Raw genomic sequence first — 17,983 nt, forward strand, 5'->3', positions numbered from 1 at the left:
GACGGCAGAATCTTCTCATAATCTGCGGAGTCGTCGCGGTGACGATCACTCCGAATTTCAGCTGGCTTGATCGGAGATGGCTGCGAGTTTCTTGTTTCATCGATAATCTCGCCTAGATTTCCTGCTAATTCACGTTATAAATGAATAAATATTTATCAGGATTAAGTTTATCTACGTGTAGATTATTTACGTATACTATGTGTATAGTCTATATATGAAGATCAAGTATAAATACATATATATGTATACATATATTTACGTATATCTAATGTATATAGTTTCTTGTTTCATCAATAATCTTGTAATTCAGTATTTAACATGAAGTAAGATTTACAACGAGGAGTACGAAGAACTTCGAAAGTACTGTATAAAATATCAAGATTAAGTTTGCGTACGTACTTACGTGTGTGTGTATATATATATATATATATATATTTTTTTTTTTTTTTCATGTGTGTATGTATGTAGTCTATGTATTACCATCACAATCTCTAATTACCTGCTAAAATTCTTCCTTGAGCAGAAATGATTAAAAGCGCAAAGAATAGAAACCATCTAACCACGAGAGCAGCCATTGCTGAAGTTATACTTGTATGTAGCCTCTTATCATTTACGTTGCACGAATCAATATACTTACCTATATATATACATATACACATATACATATATAACTTATTCTTCCCCCGCGTCTCCTCCCCCACCACCCCTCAATTAAAATAGAAAGGAAAGTTCAAACGTAGGTGCGCAGAAATATATTATCAACATATTAATCTAAAGAATATGCACATGATATAAATATAAATATAAATTTGTGATGACAAGGTATGAAACTCTTTCTCATCCAAATTTTCAAAATGGTTTGAATATAAAAAAATATATAAATAAACATAGTAAGTTTATATTATTTAAATTATATATATATATATTTAATAAAACAGAATATAATGAATTTGATGAAATATTATTATTTGATTTAGTAAAGTATAACAATTATTATTATAAGTATATTTTAGTTTATATACTTTAATTTTATTGAATATAATGTAAATAAAAACAAAAAAGTTTGATTTTAAGTCAATTCTATGTTTAACAAGTCAAACCTTCTTACTTTGACTTCAGTTTTAAAAGACTAGAATGGGAAATGATTCACTTTATTTTTTGACTAATTATTAAATATATTTTTAATTTTAATATTATATTTTTTATATGCTTAAATTATGAAATTAGATAAATAATTTTTATATTTTATTTATCTTCTATTTGATAATTTTGATGTTGTTTTTTTTTTTTTTTTCCAATTTGTAGTGAATACATGTTATATTTATTATTTTTTAATTTTAAAATATTTAAATAATTAATTAAAATATAAATAAAAAATTTTAAATATTAATTAATGTAAAATATAATTTAAAATAATATTTAAATATAATACTCAATAATAAATATTATGAATATTTACAATATTAAATATTTAATTAATTTAATCTAAATATAATTTAAAAATAAAACTCAAAATTTATTAAGTTTATAGGCCTAGGTTGGGTCAGGTTACCGGGTAAACCCGCCGCGCTGCTGATCTACAGCAGTAGCTCCTTCTTTCTCTCTGGAAAGTGCAGAGCAGGACTGACACGCCATTTTTGGGTGAGGTAATTCTCAATCTCCCTGATTTTTTCTTTCAGAATCTTGCTTAAGCCCAATAGTGACTATCGAAGGGAACTGCTATGTGGTACGGTTTAGAACTGAAACTCCGTTGAATTTGTATGATGTTGTCGCATTGTTTGAATCTTGTGGTAGGGATGAGTTAAATTGAATGCTCAGATATGAAATTTTGCTTATTTATGTGTCATTAATTGCCTACTTTTGCATAATATTTTGACAAGGATTATAGAAAGTCTGAATACTGACGTGAGGTAATGTGAATCTGCCTTCAGAGAGGGAGTCTCTGTTTGCATGTGTTTTATTTTTTTTCCTAGTTAAACGAATTAATTCGTTTAAGCTGCTAATCAGGTTTGTTTGTGGATCTTCTAGTTCATATTGGACTTATTAGGCTATGTCTGGAATAAATGAACAATTTCTGTTCATTTAAAATTTTATACTTAATTTTAGGTCAAGAAAAAAATTCTCATTCAAAATTGTAAAAATTGGCAGCCTATAGAATTTCAAGTGAAATTCAAACAGTCTATCTCAGGTCTTCTTTTTGAAGGTAAAGCTGGTATTTATTTCAAAAAAATAACAATGTAAAGCAGACTGCACCTTTATATCCTACTGCAGTCAAAAAACAAAACTTTACACTTGGATAAACCTGGAGATTCTGCACAGGCTTAGCTCAAAATGCAGACTGCAAATTCCTGGTTTAACGTCACCTTACACAGCAGGCTGCAGCGAGAACAGATTTTTGCTCCAAACTAGCAAAGAAAACACAGATTGCAGAATGCAAAATTCTGGTTTCACTGCCAGCATCCGTAACAGGCTTCATAAAACATATTTTTGTTCCAAGCCAAACAAAAGAATGGATTTCAAATGACCGCTTAGAATTCGTTCTTTTTAATTTCACTCAGAATTTTTTATTATGCTTTTATCATTTTGGCACAGAATTTTTTTCTTTTCATATTTTTGTTCCTTTAGATGAATCCCAAAGATAAATTTTATTTGTTCTAAACATCGCCTTAGAATACAATTTTACTTGGATCGAACTTTTACTTGCTTTAAGCATTAGTTTCAGACTTAACTAACAAAAAAAGCCAAATCTTGTACTTTAAGTAGTATATGGGCTTGAACAAATTGGCTTGAATTTTCAACTCCACCTTCAGAAAATCATCTTATTCCGGTTCTTGTTAGTTGTTTTGGCTGCTGTTGTCTTGAGTTTCTTATAATGTTTTGTTGGTTGTTTGGCATTTTTGCTACAATTATGTTATATGCATTTTTTTGCTAACTGGTACTCCTATTTCAGATATACGACACTAGCTCACATTCTTTGTAATTTGCACGGGTGATCTAATACTTTGTCATTGTATAGTGTCATTTTACTCCAAAATTCAACAGAACAAGTTTGAAGTTTTGCAAATGAATCAGGAAGTTGGAGATCACCAGGTAGAGAACTAGAAATCCCAAGGCTACAAATACCTGGAGGGTTTAAGTTGACAAACGATGAATTTTGGCCGCTTTCAAGGAAGCCATACTTGCATTTTATTATTTGGAGGACACACGTCAGACCATATTATCTGCTGGTATTTAAATAGTCATTTTCAGAGTTGAAATCACATTTAGATCTTTGAAACTGGGGAAAATGGAAAAGAGGAAAAAGAATTAACTGAAAAGGTGAAATTTACTTAAAATCACTGATTTCCTGTGTCTTCCTCTTTTAGTACTCTGATCTGCTGATCCTAAGTTTCTTATTTGGTGCATCAGAGAACTTTACTAGATTAGTCTGTCTTTCTAATAGTTTAATTTCAGCGGTTACTAGCTGCAAGTTACAATAACAATCTGTTCAATGGGCTCATTACATTTTCAGTGGTGCTGCACTTGTAACCTTTCTAGTATAGGTTTTGGTGTATTGTGGTTCTTGTTGCTTCTTCATAGGTTTTGGTGTGTTGTGGTTCTTGTTGCTTCTTTACAACACTGTGCCTGAGTAGGGAGTGCTAGACATAGTAGAAAACAACATCAATAGTTTGGTGTAGTGCTTATTCCAGTATCATGCTTAAAATCTTCATTTGCCAATGTCAGGTTCCTCCAGCCCAAACTGCAGCATTTTCTCCCAACTGAAGCAATCCTACTATTCTCACATACAAGAGTAAGAGTTGGGAAATTGTTTACCATGGAGAACATAAACAACCTAAAATTTTTGACAGAAACTGGAAACATTTTGTGGTTGACAATGGGTTTAAGGTTGGAGATGCTTGTGTATTTGAGCTTATGGAAAACAACAAGAAGATTCTCAAATTCAAAGTTCACATTCTCAGAGTTGACATTCTGTTATCCATACTTGTGGCCGTGTATGGGACTTGAAGCAGGACAAATTTGCTCATGACTTAACGGTGAGAATTGGGTATGGATGTGACATTACAGCAGGCAATATTCTTATTGATATGTATGGAAAGTGTGATGACCTATTAGCAGCACATGCAGTATTTGTGGGAATGGAACAGAAGGATTCCGTGTCTAGGAATTCATTGATCAGGGGCTATAGTAAAAGTCGTAAATTTGAAGAAGGGTTAAAACTTTGTATTAGCAACCTAGAAGATAATGAGGTTGACACAAATGTTCCCTGTTCACTTTATTTCTCTTTTACTAGCAAATCTAATAATAGATATCTTATTTTAAAAAAAAAAGATATCTTAAAAAAGCTTGCAGCTGTGTAATTTTTTTAATGTTCCAAATCCCTTGATTCTCATTCAGAATGAATTTATTATAAATTTGTTGACATTTTTTTATTTCTTGTTGATTGAAGCTGGCTTTTGACAGCAGTTTGGAGACCTTAACTTGGGGAAAGAAAGCTGGAGATAAATTTGATTTTAACTGGTACATCTGATCTCCTAGTTAAATACCATATTCCTATGCCTGCTTATATTTTTTCTTTATTTATGTCGTAACTATTGCTTATAATTTTCCTATTATGTTTGTGTATGTGTTACTGGCCCTAAGCTGCTTCTTGGATGTGAATCAGAAGAACTATTGTTTTGAATTGAAACCAACAAAGAGAAGCAAGGCTGTTCTATTGTGAATAATTCCTTTTCATGCACAGCTTATCGCCGAAAGCAAGAAAGACAAAAAAAAAAAAAAAAGAGAAAACAATTTCCTTTCTGTGTACATTATTTAAAAAGTAGTTGTTGTGTGGATTTTTCTCAGTGGCATGTATAATCCCATGCAAATCTAACTTGTCTCCACAATTTTACTGTATTAGGTGTCTGTTTAATGTTCTATTTACTTTCATTTATTAATAAAACAAAAATGAAACTCAGGGTTCAAATAAGAAAACAAATGAATAAGCATCACTGAGTTAACTTAGTGGATGTAATTGGCCAAGAAGACTAAAGATTGTTATTTTATTTCTCTAAAATATTACAAATATCAGATTAGTTTAGAACACAGATCCTTCTGTTTCACTCTTTATGCTTGCTTATTTTCAGAATGGATATGGTAATACAAGCATTTGCATTGAAACAGTTAAGAGTGTGAGTCATTTGGATGCAGCTGCAGCCGAGATGAATTTCTCCTTGTGGATGCAGAACTTGGTGACTAATTTATCATGAGGTGGTTAGGTTTCTTTAATAACTGGAGCACCTGAAAAGTCTTGCAACCAACCTGATAACCGAGGAAATCTCTGCTCATCGACAATTTTGATGCTGGTTACCCCTTCAATAACTCCAAGCAAGTGAGCAAGCCAACCCGATGCAAGATCCACGAACCCGATCTTGTCTCCACCAAAAAATTTCTTTCCTTGCAGCTCTTCTTCTAAGAATTTCAAATTTTCAGCAGCTGCAGCCAGAGCTTCCTCTTGCTCTTGTCCTTGGCTTGTAAATGAAGACCGTATTGTTGCCAGCACCTGATGGAATCAACGAACAGGTAAATACATACAAGGTTCATACATATATACATATATATATTAGTTCCACCAGCTTTAACAGAACTGATCAAACTAAAGCATTGTTTGTATACTTTATTGTCTCCGAATTTTGCCCAGAAGCGTGCCTTGGCGCTGTCATGAGGATCTTGAGGCAGCAAAGGATACTGTTTCCATATTTCGTCTATGTACTCAATAATGACAAGTGACTCAAACAGTGGGTTTGCCATTGCGAATGAGGACAGGGATCTTCTTGTAAACAGGATTGAGTTGGAGAAGAAGAGGACTTTTGTTGGAGAGATCTTCTTCTATTGTTTCATACTCTATGCTTTTGAGTTTCAATGCCCACACCACTCTTAAACTAAATGGGCTTGACCATGCCTGCAACAGCTTCACTTCTTCCCCCATACTTCACTGCCTTGCATATGTATCTCCTTCCCAGAATTGCTACATGTGTGTGTGTATAAATAGTAGAAGCCAAATCTCAAGGGAAAGATTCGAGAGTGCCTGGGAGAGTTCAATTGACTTTGATGCATCACTCGCATGAATGGCTTCTTGGATCTATCATTGTCTGCCAGTCAAAAGTCCCATGCCAAAAGTAAGAGGTAATTATAATTGTAACGTCAGTGCTTAAGTAATGTTTATGTAATGTATGATATGAATATTATTTTATGTTTGACTTTAAGGTTACAATGAGATTAGTACAAAATAAACTAATTAGTACAAATACATCATCAGTGCAGTAGTTTAGATACTAACATTTTACTTGAAGATAATCAGTTTGAATTTTACTAAAAATATAGAATTTATCATTTTATGAATTTATTATGAATTGATTGTGTTAATTCATGTGTTCAGAATTTATTTTATCAGTGTGTTGATAAAATAAAGTGATCAAATTTGACTTTATTCTAGTGAATGATTACAATTCTGGCAAAACATACATTATATAATGACTAAGTTTTCTTTTTATTAGTGGATTTAAACTTTACGTAGTAAAAAAAAAAAAAAGAAAAATTATATATATATTTTTTGGAATGGATAGAACAAACTCTTGTTACAGTGATTATATATATATATATATATATATGCATTTTCATGCATCACTTCATTCTCATCCTTCTTTTCAATTCTTGTTCTTGCAAAATTTTGCAGCAATTAGAGGCTATTATTTAATTGACAAGGACATGCATGTATATTTTTAAAAGGCATGCTGTAAGATCATCATTTTAGAGGCTTATTGGATGTGAGTCAGAAGAATTGTTGTTTTGAACTGAAACTAACAAAGAGAAGCAAAGGCTGTCCTATTGTGGATATTTCCTTTTCATGTGCTGCTTATCTCTGAAAGAAAGAAAGAAAAGAAAGAAAAAACAATTTCCTTTCTATGTACATTATTCAAAAATATAGTTGTTGTATGGAGATTTCTCAGTACACAAATCTCACTCGTCTCCACAATTTTACTGTATTAGGTGTCTGTTTAATGTTCCATCTACTTTCATTTATTTATATAAAACAAAAATGAAACTCGGGGTTCAAATAAAAAAATAAATGAATGTGCATCACTAACTTAACTTAATGGATGTAATCGGTCGAGAAGGCTGAAGATTGTTCTTTTATTTCTCTAAAAAAGTACAATATCAGATTAGTTTTGAAAACATATCCTTCTGTTCACTCTTTGTGCTTGCTTATTTTCAGATTGCATATAGTAATACAAGCATTTGCATTGAAACAGTTGAGAGTGTGAATCATTTGGATGCAGCTGCAGTCGAGATGAATTTCTCCTGGAGGATGCGGAACTTGGTGACTAATTTATCATGAGGTGGGAAGCTTTCTTTAATAACTGGAGCACTTGAGAAGTCTTGCAACCAACCTGATAACCGAGGAAATCTCTGCTCATCGACAATGTTGATGCCGGTTACCTCTTTCACAACACCAAGGAAGTTAGCAAGCCAACCCAATGCAAGATCAACGAACCCAATCTTGTCTCCACCAAAAAATTTCTTTCCTAGCAGCTCTTCTTCTAAGAAGTTCAAGTTTTCAGCGGCTGCAGCCAGAGCTTCCTCTTGCTCTTGTCCTTGGGTTTTAAATGAAGACTGTATTGTCGGCAGCACCTGATGGAATCAACGGACAGGTAAATACATACAAGGTATATACATATATATTTGATCGAAGTAAAGGATTGTTTGTGTACCTTATCATCTCCAAATTTTGCCCAGAAGCGTGCCTTGGCTCTGTCATGAGGATCTTGTGGCAGCAAAGGATACTGCTTCCATGTCTCGTCAATATACTCAAGGATGACATGTGACTCACACAGTGATTTGCCGTTGTGAATGAGGACAGGGATCTTCTTGTAAACAGGATTTGATTGAAGAAGAAGAGGACTTTTGCTGGAGAGATCTTCTTCTATTGTTTCAAACTCTATGCGTTTGAGTTTCAATGCCCACAACACTCTTAAACTAAATGGGCTTGACCATGTCCTCAAGAGCTTCACTTCTTCCCCCATACTTCACTGCCTTGCATATGTATATCTCCTTCCCAGAATTGCTATATATATATATGTGTGTGTGTGTGTGTGTGTATAAATAATAGAAGCCAAATCTCGAGGTTTCGATTCCAGAGTGCCAGGGGGAGCTCAATTGACTTTGATGCATCACTCACATGGGGGGGCAGCTTCTTGGATCTATCATTGTCTACCAGTCAAAACTCTCATTCCAAAATGAGAGATAATTAGAATTGTAACGTCAGTGCGTAGGTAATGTTTGCGTAATGTATGATACGAATATAATTGTATGTAAGACTTTAAGGTTACAATGAGATTATTACAAAATAAACTAATTAGTGAGAATAAATCCCTTGTGCAGAAGTAAATAAGTATGAAATCTATGTTTGATGATACGAGAGTAAGAGGTCAACTTACAATTCCATCAAAAGATTTATACTAAATATATATATATAGTGGTAAAAAGGTTAAATAAAATAATACTATAATTTTAAATTAATTATTACTGTAAATTAAAGATATGAACAGAATTTATTTAGTTATTTATTAAGCGTGATATTGCATTTCTATATGTTGTAAGAAGGATAGTTATATTGATTTGGTATACTGTAAAAATATTTTTGTTACAATATTGACGATCTCACAAAGATTAAATTTTAGTGAATTTTCATTTATTGATCTCATCTTTTACACAATCAATATAAAGTTCAGAATACATGAAAACACACGGTGAATATTTTTTTGCCGATATTATTATCAGTATTTAATATTGGTTCATTTATTATATTATTATAACTTTTTTATTCATTGAGGGTTAGTTATTTGTTAACACGGATTTAACTTACGATGTATTTAAAAATTCTCATTCAAAAGAATATTTTATAGAGAGAGCCGACAAAAAATTTTATTAATAACCAGTCGTTTTGATTCTTTAGAACAAGTTAATAAATTTAATAGATTTTTTTAAAATCTAAAAAAAAAAAAAAATATCGTAGATTTAAATAATCTGATAAATATTTCACTTGATCTTTTGTATACTAAAAAAAAAAGTACAAAACAAAAACACTAATTAGCATGCTTAATTAATAACTCACAAAACTTAAATAATAACGGTCCATATCAAAAATACATCCATATATATATATATATCTCTTTTCATAAATACTGGGAATCATGCTTTATTTTCTGCTACTGGCTTCTGAGCTGCAAATAGTAAGTGATGCCGGTAGAATATTGTTCAAAGAAGTAATTATAGAGATGAGGTAGGGTTCTTCCCTGCAAGGAGTTGGTTGTAATGGTGGTGGTGAGTTGGATATCTGAATGATGGGTGGTGATCTATACGGAGGCGGAGGTGGTGACGGCAGACGCCTCTCATAATCCATTAAGTCGTCGTAGTGACGAGCACTCCGAGTTTCGATTGGCATGATCGGAAATGGTAACGAGTTTCTTGTTTCATCAGTAATATCATACAGATTTCCTGCTAATTCACGTTATAAATGAACATATATTTATCAACAACAATGATTTTGAAAGAAATTCTATTAAGTTGAGTTTTACAACATTGTTTTGATACTGTTCATGTGCTAACTGAGCACTCCTCAAAAATGCTGTATAACATATCAAGACTAAGTATACATACATACATATTTATTTATAGTATAAGTGGCTTCTTTATAGAGAAAATTGAACTATTTCCGACTTTTTTAGAAGAAAAAAAGTAAAAAACAAGTTATACATATATGCATATATATATATATATATATATATAGTCTGTATAATTACTATCAAATCTCTAGTTACCTGCTAAAATTCTTCCTTGAGCAGAAATAGCTAAAACCCCAAAGAGCAGACACCATCGAAGGACGTGGGCAGCCATTTTTGAAGTTATACTTGTATGTGACTACTTATCAATTATGTTGCACAAATCAATATAATTACCTATATCTATATATATATATATATATATATATGTATATCTTATGCCTCCACCCACCCCAATAGAAACTTCGAATATATTTTTATATACAAAAATGCTGTTGGGTCAATTATTTCTTTAACTAATTACAAAAAAATTATATTATTTACGTACTTATAATAATATCAATTTAAAAAGTACACATAACACAAAATTTTGAAAAGACATATAGAATATTTATAGCCCACTATTTAAATTCACATCTTCATTAAAAAAAAAAAAAAAAAGATTAGAATACACATCATATATAATTGATGTGGTCAATAATATTAGCCACTATGTTCAATAGGTCATGTAATATGAAACTAACAAAATAAATATATTAGTTATATAATAATAATAATAATTATATAGCAACAATTTAAAGTCTATAGTTTATAATTACAAAGATTTATATATTTTTTTTAATCTTAACTAGAAAAATTAAATAACATAAGACAGAATCTGTGACTAAATTCTTGTTCACTTTTAATAGAGAATATATTATTAATTAATGAAGTAAGACTTGCTGATATAACTATTTTTTATTTATTTATTTATTCTCATGCAATGCAATAGAATTTAACAACCAAGTTGACATTTGTCAAACAACGATATATATGTATATGTATATGTATATAATGTAGTACACCAAGTTGATATATTTTCAAAGATTTTTAAGTATGCATACGTACCCATTATATTATTCTTGGGCGAAGAAGAAAAATCAATAAGCAATTTGCAATTAAAATTTTCTAATATTATTCTTGGCCGATGCTTTCAATTTATTATTAAAATCAGAAATTAAAAATATAATTTTAGTTGAAATTTTCAAAGAAAAAAGAACGTTAATTAACATTAATAATTCTTTAAAAAAATGCCGTGCCACACAGTACAAAATAGTATTCTATTTTATATTTATTTATTGGATTAATTAACATTAATTTTACTTAATTAATTTAAGGACAAATCACAAACTACCCAAAATTTGTCTTAGTCCATATAACCCACCCAAATCCCCATTTTAAACAAAACAAAATTTTTATTGAGTGTTATGTTATTTGAATTAAATATTTTTAATATCCGTTAAATTTTGACAAGTTAATTCACTATCAGGGCAGTATATAATTTATCAATCTACCCGACATAAAATAAAATAAATAATTAAATTATTCTTATTTGTTTGCCAAATAAACTCTAAATATTTTGTAGTTAAATTGCCAAATAAACTAAATATTTTTTTTTTTTTTAGTATTCTGTATATATATATATACACACACACGTATATATACATATATATATATATATATATCTTCAACATTTTTCTTTCTCCCCCAGGTTTTTTTTTTCTTCATGCATACACTGCACGCACACATCCTTTTATTTTATTTTTATGGTTTCACTAATTATGCTAATTTAGTGTTTGACATAGAAGAAAAAAAATAAAAGTTACTAATTCTTAATTCAAAAAATATTAAGAAGTATGTGCATGTGCAAAAACAAATGGTATTAGTGAGTTGGTGGTAGACAGTATTCTGCCGGGGTGCAGGTTCCGGGTTCGAGTCCTGACCTTAATTTCAAAAGTTTAGGTTGGGATATGTGACTAATTTCATTTTATTTTTGACTAATTAATTATATAAAGTGTTAATTTTAATGTTATGTTTTTATATGCTTAAATTATGAAATTAGATATGCAAGCCTAGATAAATAATATATTAAGACTAATCTAGACTGTTTAACATATCAAGACTAATCCTTCCAACAATATAACATTGAGATGGAAGTTGAGCATCAAAAGACGTTTAATCCTTCCAATGTGGCAATTGTGTTGCGCATGGGATCAAACCCAAGGAAAACAAGCTTAATTGTGCCAAGCAATTTAAGAAAGATCGGTGCCCCTTTCAAGCCAATGGACCTAAAGGTGGTGTGACTAAACAGTATTAGGCTAAGGGTCATAGAGAAAAAAATCTAGCGTTATGAAGTGCTATAACTGCGGCAACAAGGTTCATTTCGTTTGTGATTGTTTCGAGCTGAAGAAGGTACATTTCTTTATTTTACCTCTTGATTTATTTGTTTGTTCTCACGCATTAGTTGCTAATTCTTTTCCGAATTGGATTGTATACACGGGAACAAGCAAACATGTAGTTCAAGATTGAGCTAGATTTGTGAACTACTATCATGTCCTAATGGGTTCGCAAACTGTTGTATTAGGCAATGACAATGAAGATGATGTCCTTGGAATCGGAACATAAAGGCTTAAGCTACATGAATGAAATACTTTACTCCTTCATGATACTCTCTATGTACCTGAGGTGCAATGTTGTTTACTTTCAGTTGTTTCCTTATTGAGAATGGGTTTCTTCTTTAACTTTAAACTTGGTACTTTAAACATTTTATATCATAGCAATGTATTTGGTCATGGGCCTTTAAGAAATAATTTTTTTGTTCTTGACTTAGAAGATAATATATAATAATTCTATGCTTGCTTATGTTTCTCACTTGATTGTGATTCTGAATCTGTTAAGTGACATGCTAGACTTAGCCATATTAATCAAGATCGAATGAGTAAACTGGCTAAAGAAGGTCTTTTAGACTGGCTTACTAAAGTTAAATTGTCTAAATGTGAGTCATGCTTAGTCGGTAAAACGAGTAAGAAGCCTTTTAGTAAGGCTTCAAGGTTGTCACGTCTCTTAAAATTAATCCATTCTGATAGTTACGAACATTTAAATATCAAACGTCATGGTGCCATATACTTTTTCACTTTTATAGATGACTATTTACGATATACATATGTGTATCTAATTTTTCACCATTATGAAGCGTTAGGTGTGTTCAAACATTTTGTAGCAGAAGTAGAAAATCAAATGGATTGAAGAATAAAGACTCTTCAAACCGATCGTGGTTGTGAATACTTTTCTGATATGTTCAGAGAATATTGTGAGAAAAAGGGTATACGTAGGCAACTTACAATTTCTCATACTTCACAACAAAATAGTGTTGCAGAGCGAAGGAATCGTATATTACTAGATATGATTAGATCGATGATGGCACATGCCAACATCTCTAATAATTTTTGGGGAGATGCGTTGCATACAACAACCTCCATCCTTAACCGTGTACTAAGTAAAAGTGTACCCATCACTTCATATGAGTTATGGAATAGTAAAAAATCCATTTTGGATTATTTACATCCTTGGGGGTCGGCAAGCTATGTGCATAACCCAACCCACAAGCACGAAAAATTAGGTCTAAGAATAATTAAAATTGTGTTAATCAAATATCCCGAACATTCAAAAGAATATAAAATGTTTGGAGAACACCCAAATGGTGACATGACTAAAATAAAGTCCCGCAATGTTGATTTCCTTGAGGATGAGTTCCCAAACATTGGTAAAATAAAATAGAATCTCAAACTATATAAGTTATAGGAGGGCATACAATTTCTATTGGTGAGAGGGAGGTATTGAGAACCTACCAAGTCACCAAGAATAGTGATATTCCACCAAATAAAAGAGATAGTGGGAATGATCCTACTTTTTTAAATGGTGAAAACTTGCCTACAAATGATAATCCACCGAAAAATGGGGTAAGTCCTCAAGATCCAAGCTCAGAACATGAGCTTAGTTTTCAAGTTCCAAATCTCATGCCAAGGGATAGTGAGAGAGATTTATCATTTAGTCAGGCAAGTAATGAAGGTCCTAGAATTCGAAGGAGTGAATGTGAAAAAAAATTTTCGATTATATTTTTAAATCGAATGAGGAATTTTTTTATGCACTCCTTTAGAAATTAAAGAACCCACCTCTTTTAAGGAGGCTATGAAATCACTAAACAGTAAAGAGTGGATTGATGCTATGAAGGATGAGATAGACTTAATGATGAGAAATAAGCTTTGAAAATTAGTTGATCTCCTGCCTCGACGTAAATCAATTAAAAACAAGTGGGTTTTCAAGATAAAACGTGGAGTGGATGGATCAATTGAAAAGTTTAAGGTCTAACTAATGGTCAAATGTTTTACCTAAATTGAGGGTATAAACTATGAAGAGACTTTTTCTCCTGTGATGAGATTTGCCTTTATTCGCCTCCTTCCAGCCTTGATTGCTCATTTGGACTTGGAGTTATTTCAAATGCATGTTAAAATTATTTTCTTCAATGGTACATTTGAGGAAGAAATATATATGGATCAACCTATTAGTTTGTCTCAAAAGATCAAGAAAATAAAGTTTTTCATCTTAAAAGATCCATATATGGTCTCAAATAGTCTTTTAGACAATGATATTTCAAATTTCATGAAGCCATTACTTCGTTTGACTTGTCCGTAGTAGATGAAGACCATTCTTTCGTAAAGAAAATAACGGGAGGGATTATGTTTCTATCCTTATACGCTGATGACATACTATTAGCTGAAAACAACATGAAGATAATCAATGCCACTAAACATTGGTTGTGATCTATTTTTAAGATGAAGGACATGAGTGAAGCCAAGTTTAACTTGACGTGAAAATAATGAGATATCGTCCCAAGAAACTTCCAGAATTATGCCAATAAGCATATATTAAGAAAGTCTTTGAACGATTTCAGATGCATTACTCCAAACCCATTGACACTCCTGTTGAGAAAGGTCTAACCTTAAGTATTTATCAGTGTCGAAAGATAGATGAAGAGAAAAATAAAATGAGCAACTTTTCTTATGCTAGTGCAATAGGCAGTTTGATGTATGTCATGTTATGTACATGGTCAAACATTTGTTTTACGGTTAGTTTGGTAAGTCGTTATCAAGGTAACCTTGGACCTGCTCATTGGCAAGCAGTCAAGAGAATTTTGCGCTACTTTCGTGGTACAAGTGACTTGCCCTCTGTTATCAAGAAGGAGACTTAAGGTTGAAAGGATATTCAAATGCAGATTGGGTTAACGACTGGAATGAGTTGAAGTTGACCTCAGGATATATTTTTGTCTTTGGCGAAGGTGTCATATCTTGGTGTAGTAAAAAGCAAGACTGCATTATCTACAATGGAAGTGGAGTATGTTACTTGTTATCTTACTGTACAAAAGGTAATTTAGTTAAGAAGATTTCTACAGGATCTCAACATCACCCCTAAAATTGATGAATCTATACAAATGCATTGTGACAATACTGCTGCTATCCAATATGCTCGAAATCCAAAATTTCATAGAAAAACCAAGCATATTAAGAGGTGTTATCACTTCGTTCGAGATGCCATCTAAAAAAAGGAAGTTGTTATTAAATATATATCCACTAGCAAAATGGTTGATGATCATTTGACTAAACTTATACCTAAAAATACTTTTCGGGGTCATGTGAAGAGTATAGGTTTATATAGATTTTAATTTTCAAGTGAGATTTAATACTTAATGGACATATATTTTTATGTATTGATCATTCATGAAATAAAAATTGTTATTTTCTTATGAAATATTCATGAACATAATTGCATAATTAGGCACATAATAATATCACTAGGCTTTATGATCGACCTTATCACACGGTGATCTTCCTAACACTTGAGTAGCGGTAAGATAAGATTAAATTATATTGGCGTTAAGCAGGTGCAATATGAACCATCTTTATACTTCTGTCGTATTAATGACAAAATATTAAATTTTATAGTCGTCTTAATATGTCTAAGATGAGACTCTAGAAAGTCGAGTATAAAAAATATATAAATTCATACTAAAGCCTTAGAGCTGAATATCGAGTATCAAGTCATACATTGAGTATGAAGTCATACATTGAGTATGTTGTTCAAGTGGCTCAAGTTAGATATTTGAGTAGTATCTAGACTTATGATTCACATGACATAGAAGAGTGACATGCCCAACTGAGTGGGAGCTATGTTGTGACATACATATCATATTGTATGTGTTATATGACGACCGATATAAGGAGTGACAAAATAATTTCCTATTTTGTCACTATATAAAATCTAAAATCTACGGACTCTTGTGTTTTTCTTGTATGATACCCTTCAACTTTGAGTTATCACAGGAAATCAAAATTTGATGTCGTTACTTTAATATGTTTCCAAGGGCTACGATCTATAAGGTCCAACAGAGCATGTTAGAAAAGCAGTCAAGTTGAGATGGATTGTTATGAATGTCTAAGGAAGAATCTTTCTGACATCATCACATAAGCATATGCAATTATATTTTGTACATAATTAAGTAATATAATTATAGCATAGAGAGACAATGTATGTTAATGGTGATGTTCAAATAATCTGGGGTATTATACATATAAAAGTATTATATTAGTTATATGGTGACTTAATATAACACTATTTATTATTTTTTGGTCGCACAACCCATATCCTGTATGAAGCGTTAGAGATATATTGATGTTGTAGTATATCGTAGTTAGTGTAGCTTGTGTGACCGAGTGAGAGATGTTATATAAAATTAAAAACATCCACAACACATATTGTAAAAAGACACGACTTTTCATAAATTTATAAGAGAGAAAGCCTTCTTGTAAAAAGATATGACTCTTCGTGAGTATATAAGGAAAAAAAAATATTTTTGTTCACAAAAAAGGAAAGCAGAAAATATTCAGAAAAAAATATATTATCATTCTCTCTCTTACGTTAACTTAAACCATAAACAAAGTTGGATTTTGGGGTATGAAACTTACCCGAAACTCTAGTAGCATCCAAGAGAAAACTAAAAGCATCAACAATTGTTCTCTGTGGGCAGAAAATCAAGCATCTCATCCTATTGATTATGTATTAAAGTTAATCCTAATTTTCTAACACTTTCTAATAAAAAATATGAGAACTTACAACAATTCGTAATTACCCTTATATGTTTATTAGATAAACTCTAATATTTTTAATTGAAACTTCTATATTTAATGACTATGTGAGTATATACATTAAACAATAATGTAATTTTCTAATAAGAAATATGAGAACTCACAATAATTTATAATGTTTTATAGATTAAATAAATATTGTCCTTCTCAAGAAATAGTTGGTATTTTCTTATAAATAGTTTAATTGTTGAAGGGTGAAATAAATCTAATCTCATTTCTAAGTCACCCATAAGATCAAATAAATAAATTATTGAATTAGATTATTAGAAATTTAATTATTTTCACATTATGTAAATAATGTATATTAAAAAAATAAAGATTAACTTTCTATGCCTTTTGTCAAATTTTGTATGACCTAGTCCAACACTCATTGTTCCCACATATAGATGACAATGAGGAGAGGACACAAAACCAGACACTTTCTCATGTATAATTTTTAAATGAATTGGAAATAAATTATAGTTTTTGCATTAAAATTAATACAAGAAAAAAATAATATGTATATAATATATAATTACTTTTTAAAATAATATATATATATATAAATATTTAGTGAAGTGGGATTGAAAAGAAATGAGTTGTGAGAGATATTATTATAGAAAAATATATAAATAATATTAACAAAGTATTATTATGATTATAATTATTATAGGTATGTATTTAGCTTATATATTTTAATTTTTTTGAATATAAATGAAAATATAATGTAAATAAAATAAAGATTTAAATAAAAACATAATTTTTTATTTTAAGTCAATACTATTTTTAACAAGTCAAATTCACATTGATGATTTTCTATTGGGGGTCAGAAACTTTGAGTCAAACCTCCTTATTTTGACCTCAATTTTAAAAGACTAGGATGGGATATGACTAATTTCATTTTATTTTTGACTAATTAATTATAGACAATATTAATTTTAATTTTATAGTTTTATATGCTTAATTATGACATTAGACATGCAAGCCTATATAAATAATTTTTATATTTTTATATATAACATTTATGTTCTATTTAATAATTTGGATATTCTTTTTTTATTTGTAGTGAATATATTAGATTTTTAATTTGTTAAGAATTAATTTTTGTATCTAAAAAATTAGGTGCTATTGTAATTAAATTTAATTTAATTTACATTTTAAAAT

At 30.6% G+C, this 17,983-nt stretch overlaps 2 protein-coding genes and 1 pseudogene across 22 annotated transcripts; 1 reads left to right on the forward strand and 2 right to left on the reverse strand.

Moving 5' to 3' along the window:
• Window positions 1-1,539: 1,539 nt before the first annotated feature.
• On the forward strand, window positions 1,540-8,409 carry LOC148253535 (putative pentatricopeptide repeat-containing protein At3g49142). 21 transcript variants are annotated; one of them, XR_015821246.1, is made up of 8 exons: window positions 1,540-1,646; window positions 3,017-3,318; window positions 3,724-3,790; window positions 3,886-4,034; window positions 4,448-4,518; window positions 5,191-5,562; window positions 5,681-6,165; window positions 7,320-8,409. XR_015821246.1 is itself a non-coding variant. In XM_088221727.1 (5 exons), exons 1-3 carry the CDS (start codon window positions 4,086-4,088, stop codon window positions 5,237-5,239), a joined length of 282 nt encoding a protein of 93 aa, XP_088077853.1. In that variant the 5' UTR covers window positions 4,041-4,085; the 3' UTR covers window positions 5,240-5,562; window positions 5,681-6,165; window positions 7,320-8,409. The 21 variants fall into 21 exon arrangements, 1 of the variants encoding a protein (XP_088077853.1); XR_015821243.1 differs by having other exon boundaries at window positions 3,017-3,227; XR_015821252.1 differs by having other exon boundaries at window positions 3,017-3,090.
• Window positions 5,025-5,968, reverse strand: LOC148253536 (glutathione transferase GST 23-like; annotated as a pseudogene).
• On the reverse strand, window positions 7,148-8,063 carry LOC148253537 (putative glutathione S-transferase). Its single transcript, XM_088221726.1, has 2 exons — window positions 7,752-8,063; window positions 7,148-7,671 (listed from the first exon to the last, which is right to left on the reverse strand). The coding sequence occupies exons 1-2, from the start codon at window positions 8,061-8,063 to the stop codon at window positions 7,306-7,308; spliced, it is 678 nt and encodes a 225-aa protein (XP_088077852.1). The 3' UTR covers window positions 7,148-7,305.
• Window positions 8,410-17,983: the final 9,574 nt, after the last annotated feature.

The sequence above is a fragment of the Carica papaya genome, chromosome 6, assembly GCF_054855325.1.
Source record: "Carica papaya isolate Zhongbai chromosome 6, ASM5485532v1, whole genome shotgun sequence".
Lineage (NCBI taxonomy): Eukaryota > Viridiplantae > Streptophyta > Magnoliopsida > Brassicales > Caricaceae > Carica > Carica papaya.

What these genes read in the sequence shown, in the direction of transcription:
- LOC148253535 (XM_088221727.1), top strand. Translation starts at nt 4,086, where the DNA reads ATGTATGGAAAGTGTGATGACCTATTAGCAGCACATGCAGTATTTGTG. An exon ending in GCAACCTAGAAGATAATGAG is followed by an intron (nt 4,248 to 4,447) that starts GTTGACACAAAT and finishes TGTTGATTGAAG; the next exon opens with CTGGCTTTTGACAGCAGTTT. An exon ending in GATAAATTTGATTTTAACTG is followed by an intron (nt 4,519 to 5,190) that starts GTACATCTGATC and finishes ATTTGGATGCAG; the next exon opens with CTGCAGCCGAGATGAATTTC.
- LOC148253537 (XM_088221726.1), bottom strand. Translation starts at nt 8,063, where the DNA reads ATGGGGGAAGAAGTGAAGCTCTTGAGGACATGGTCAAGCCCATTTAGT. An exon ending in CAAAATTTGGAGATGATAAG is followed by an intron (nt 7,672 to 7,751) that starts GTACACAAACAA and finishes TGATTCCATCAG; the next exon opens with GTGCTGCCGACAATACAGTC.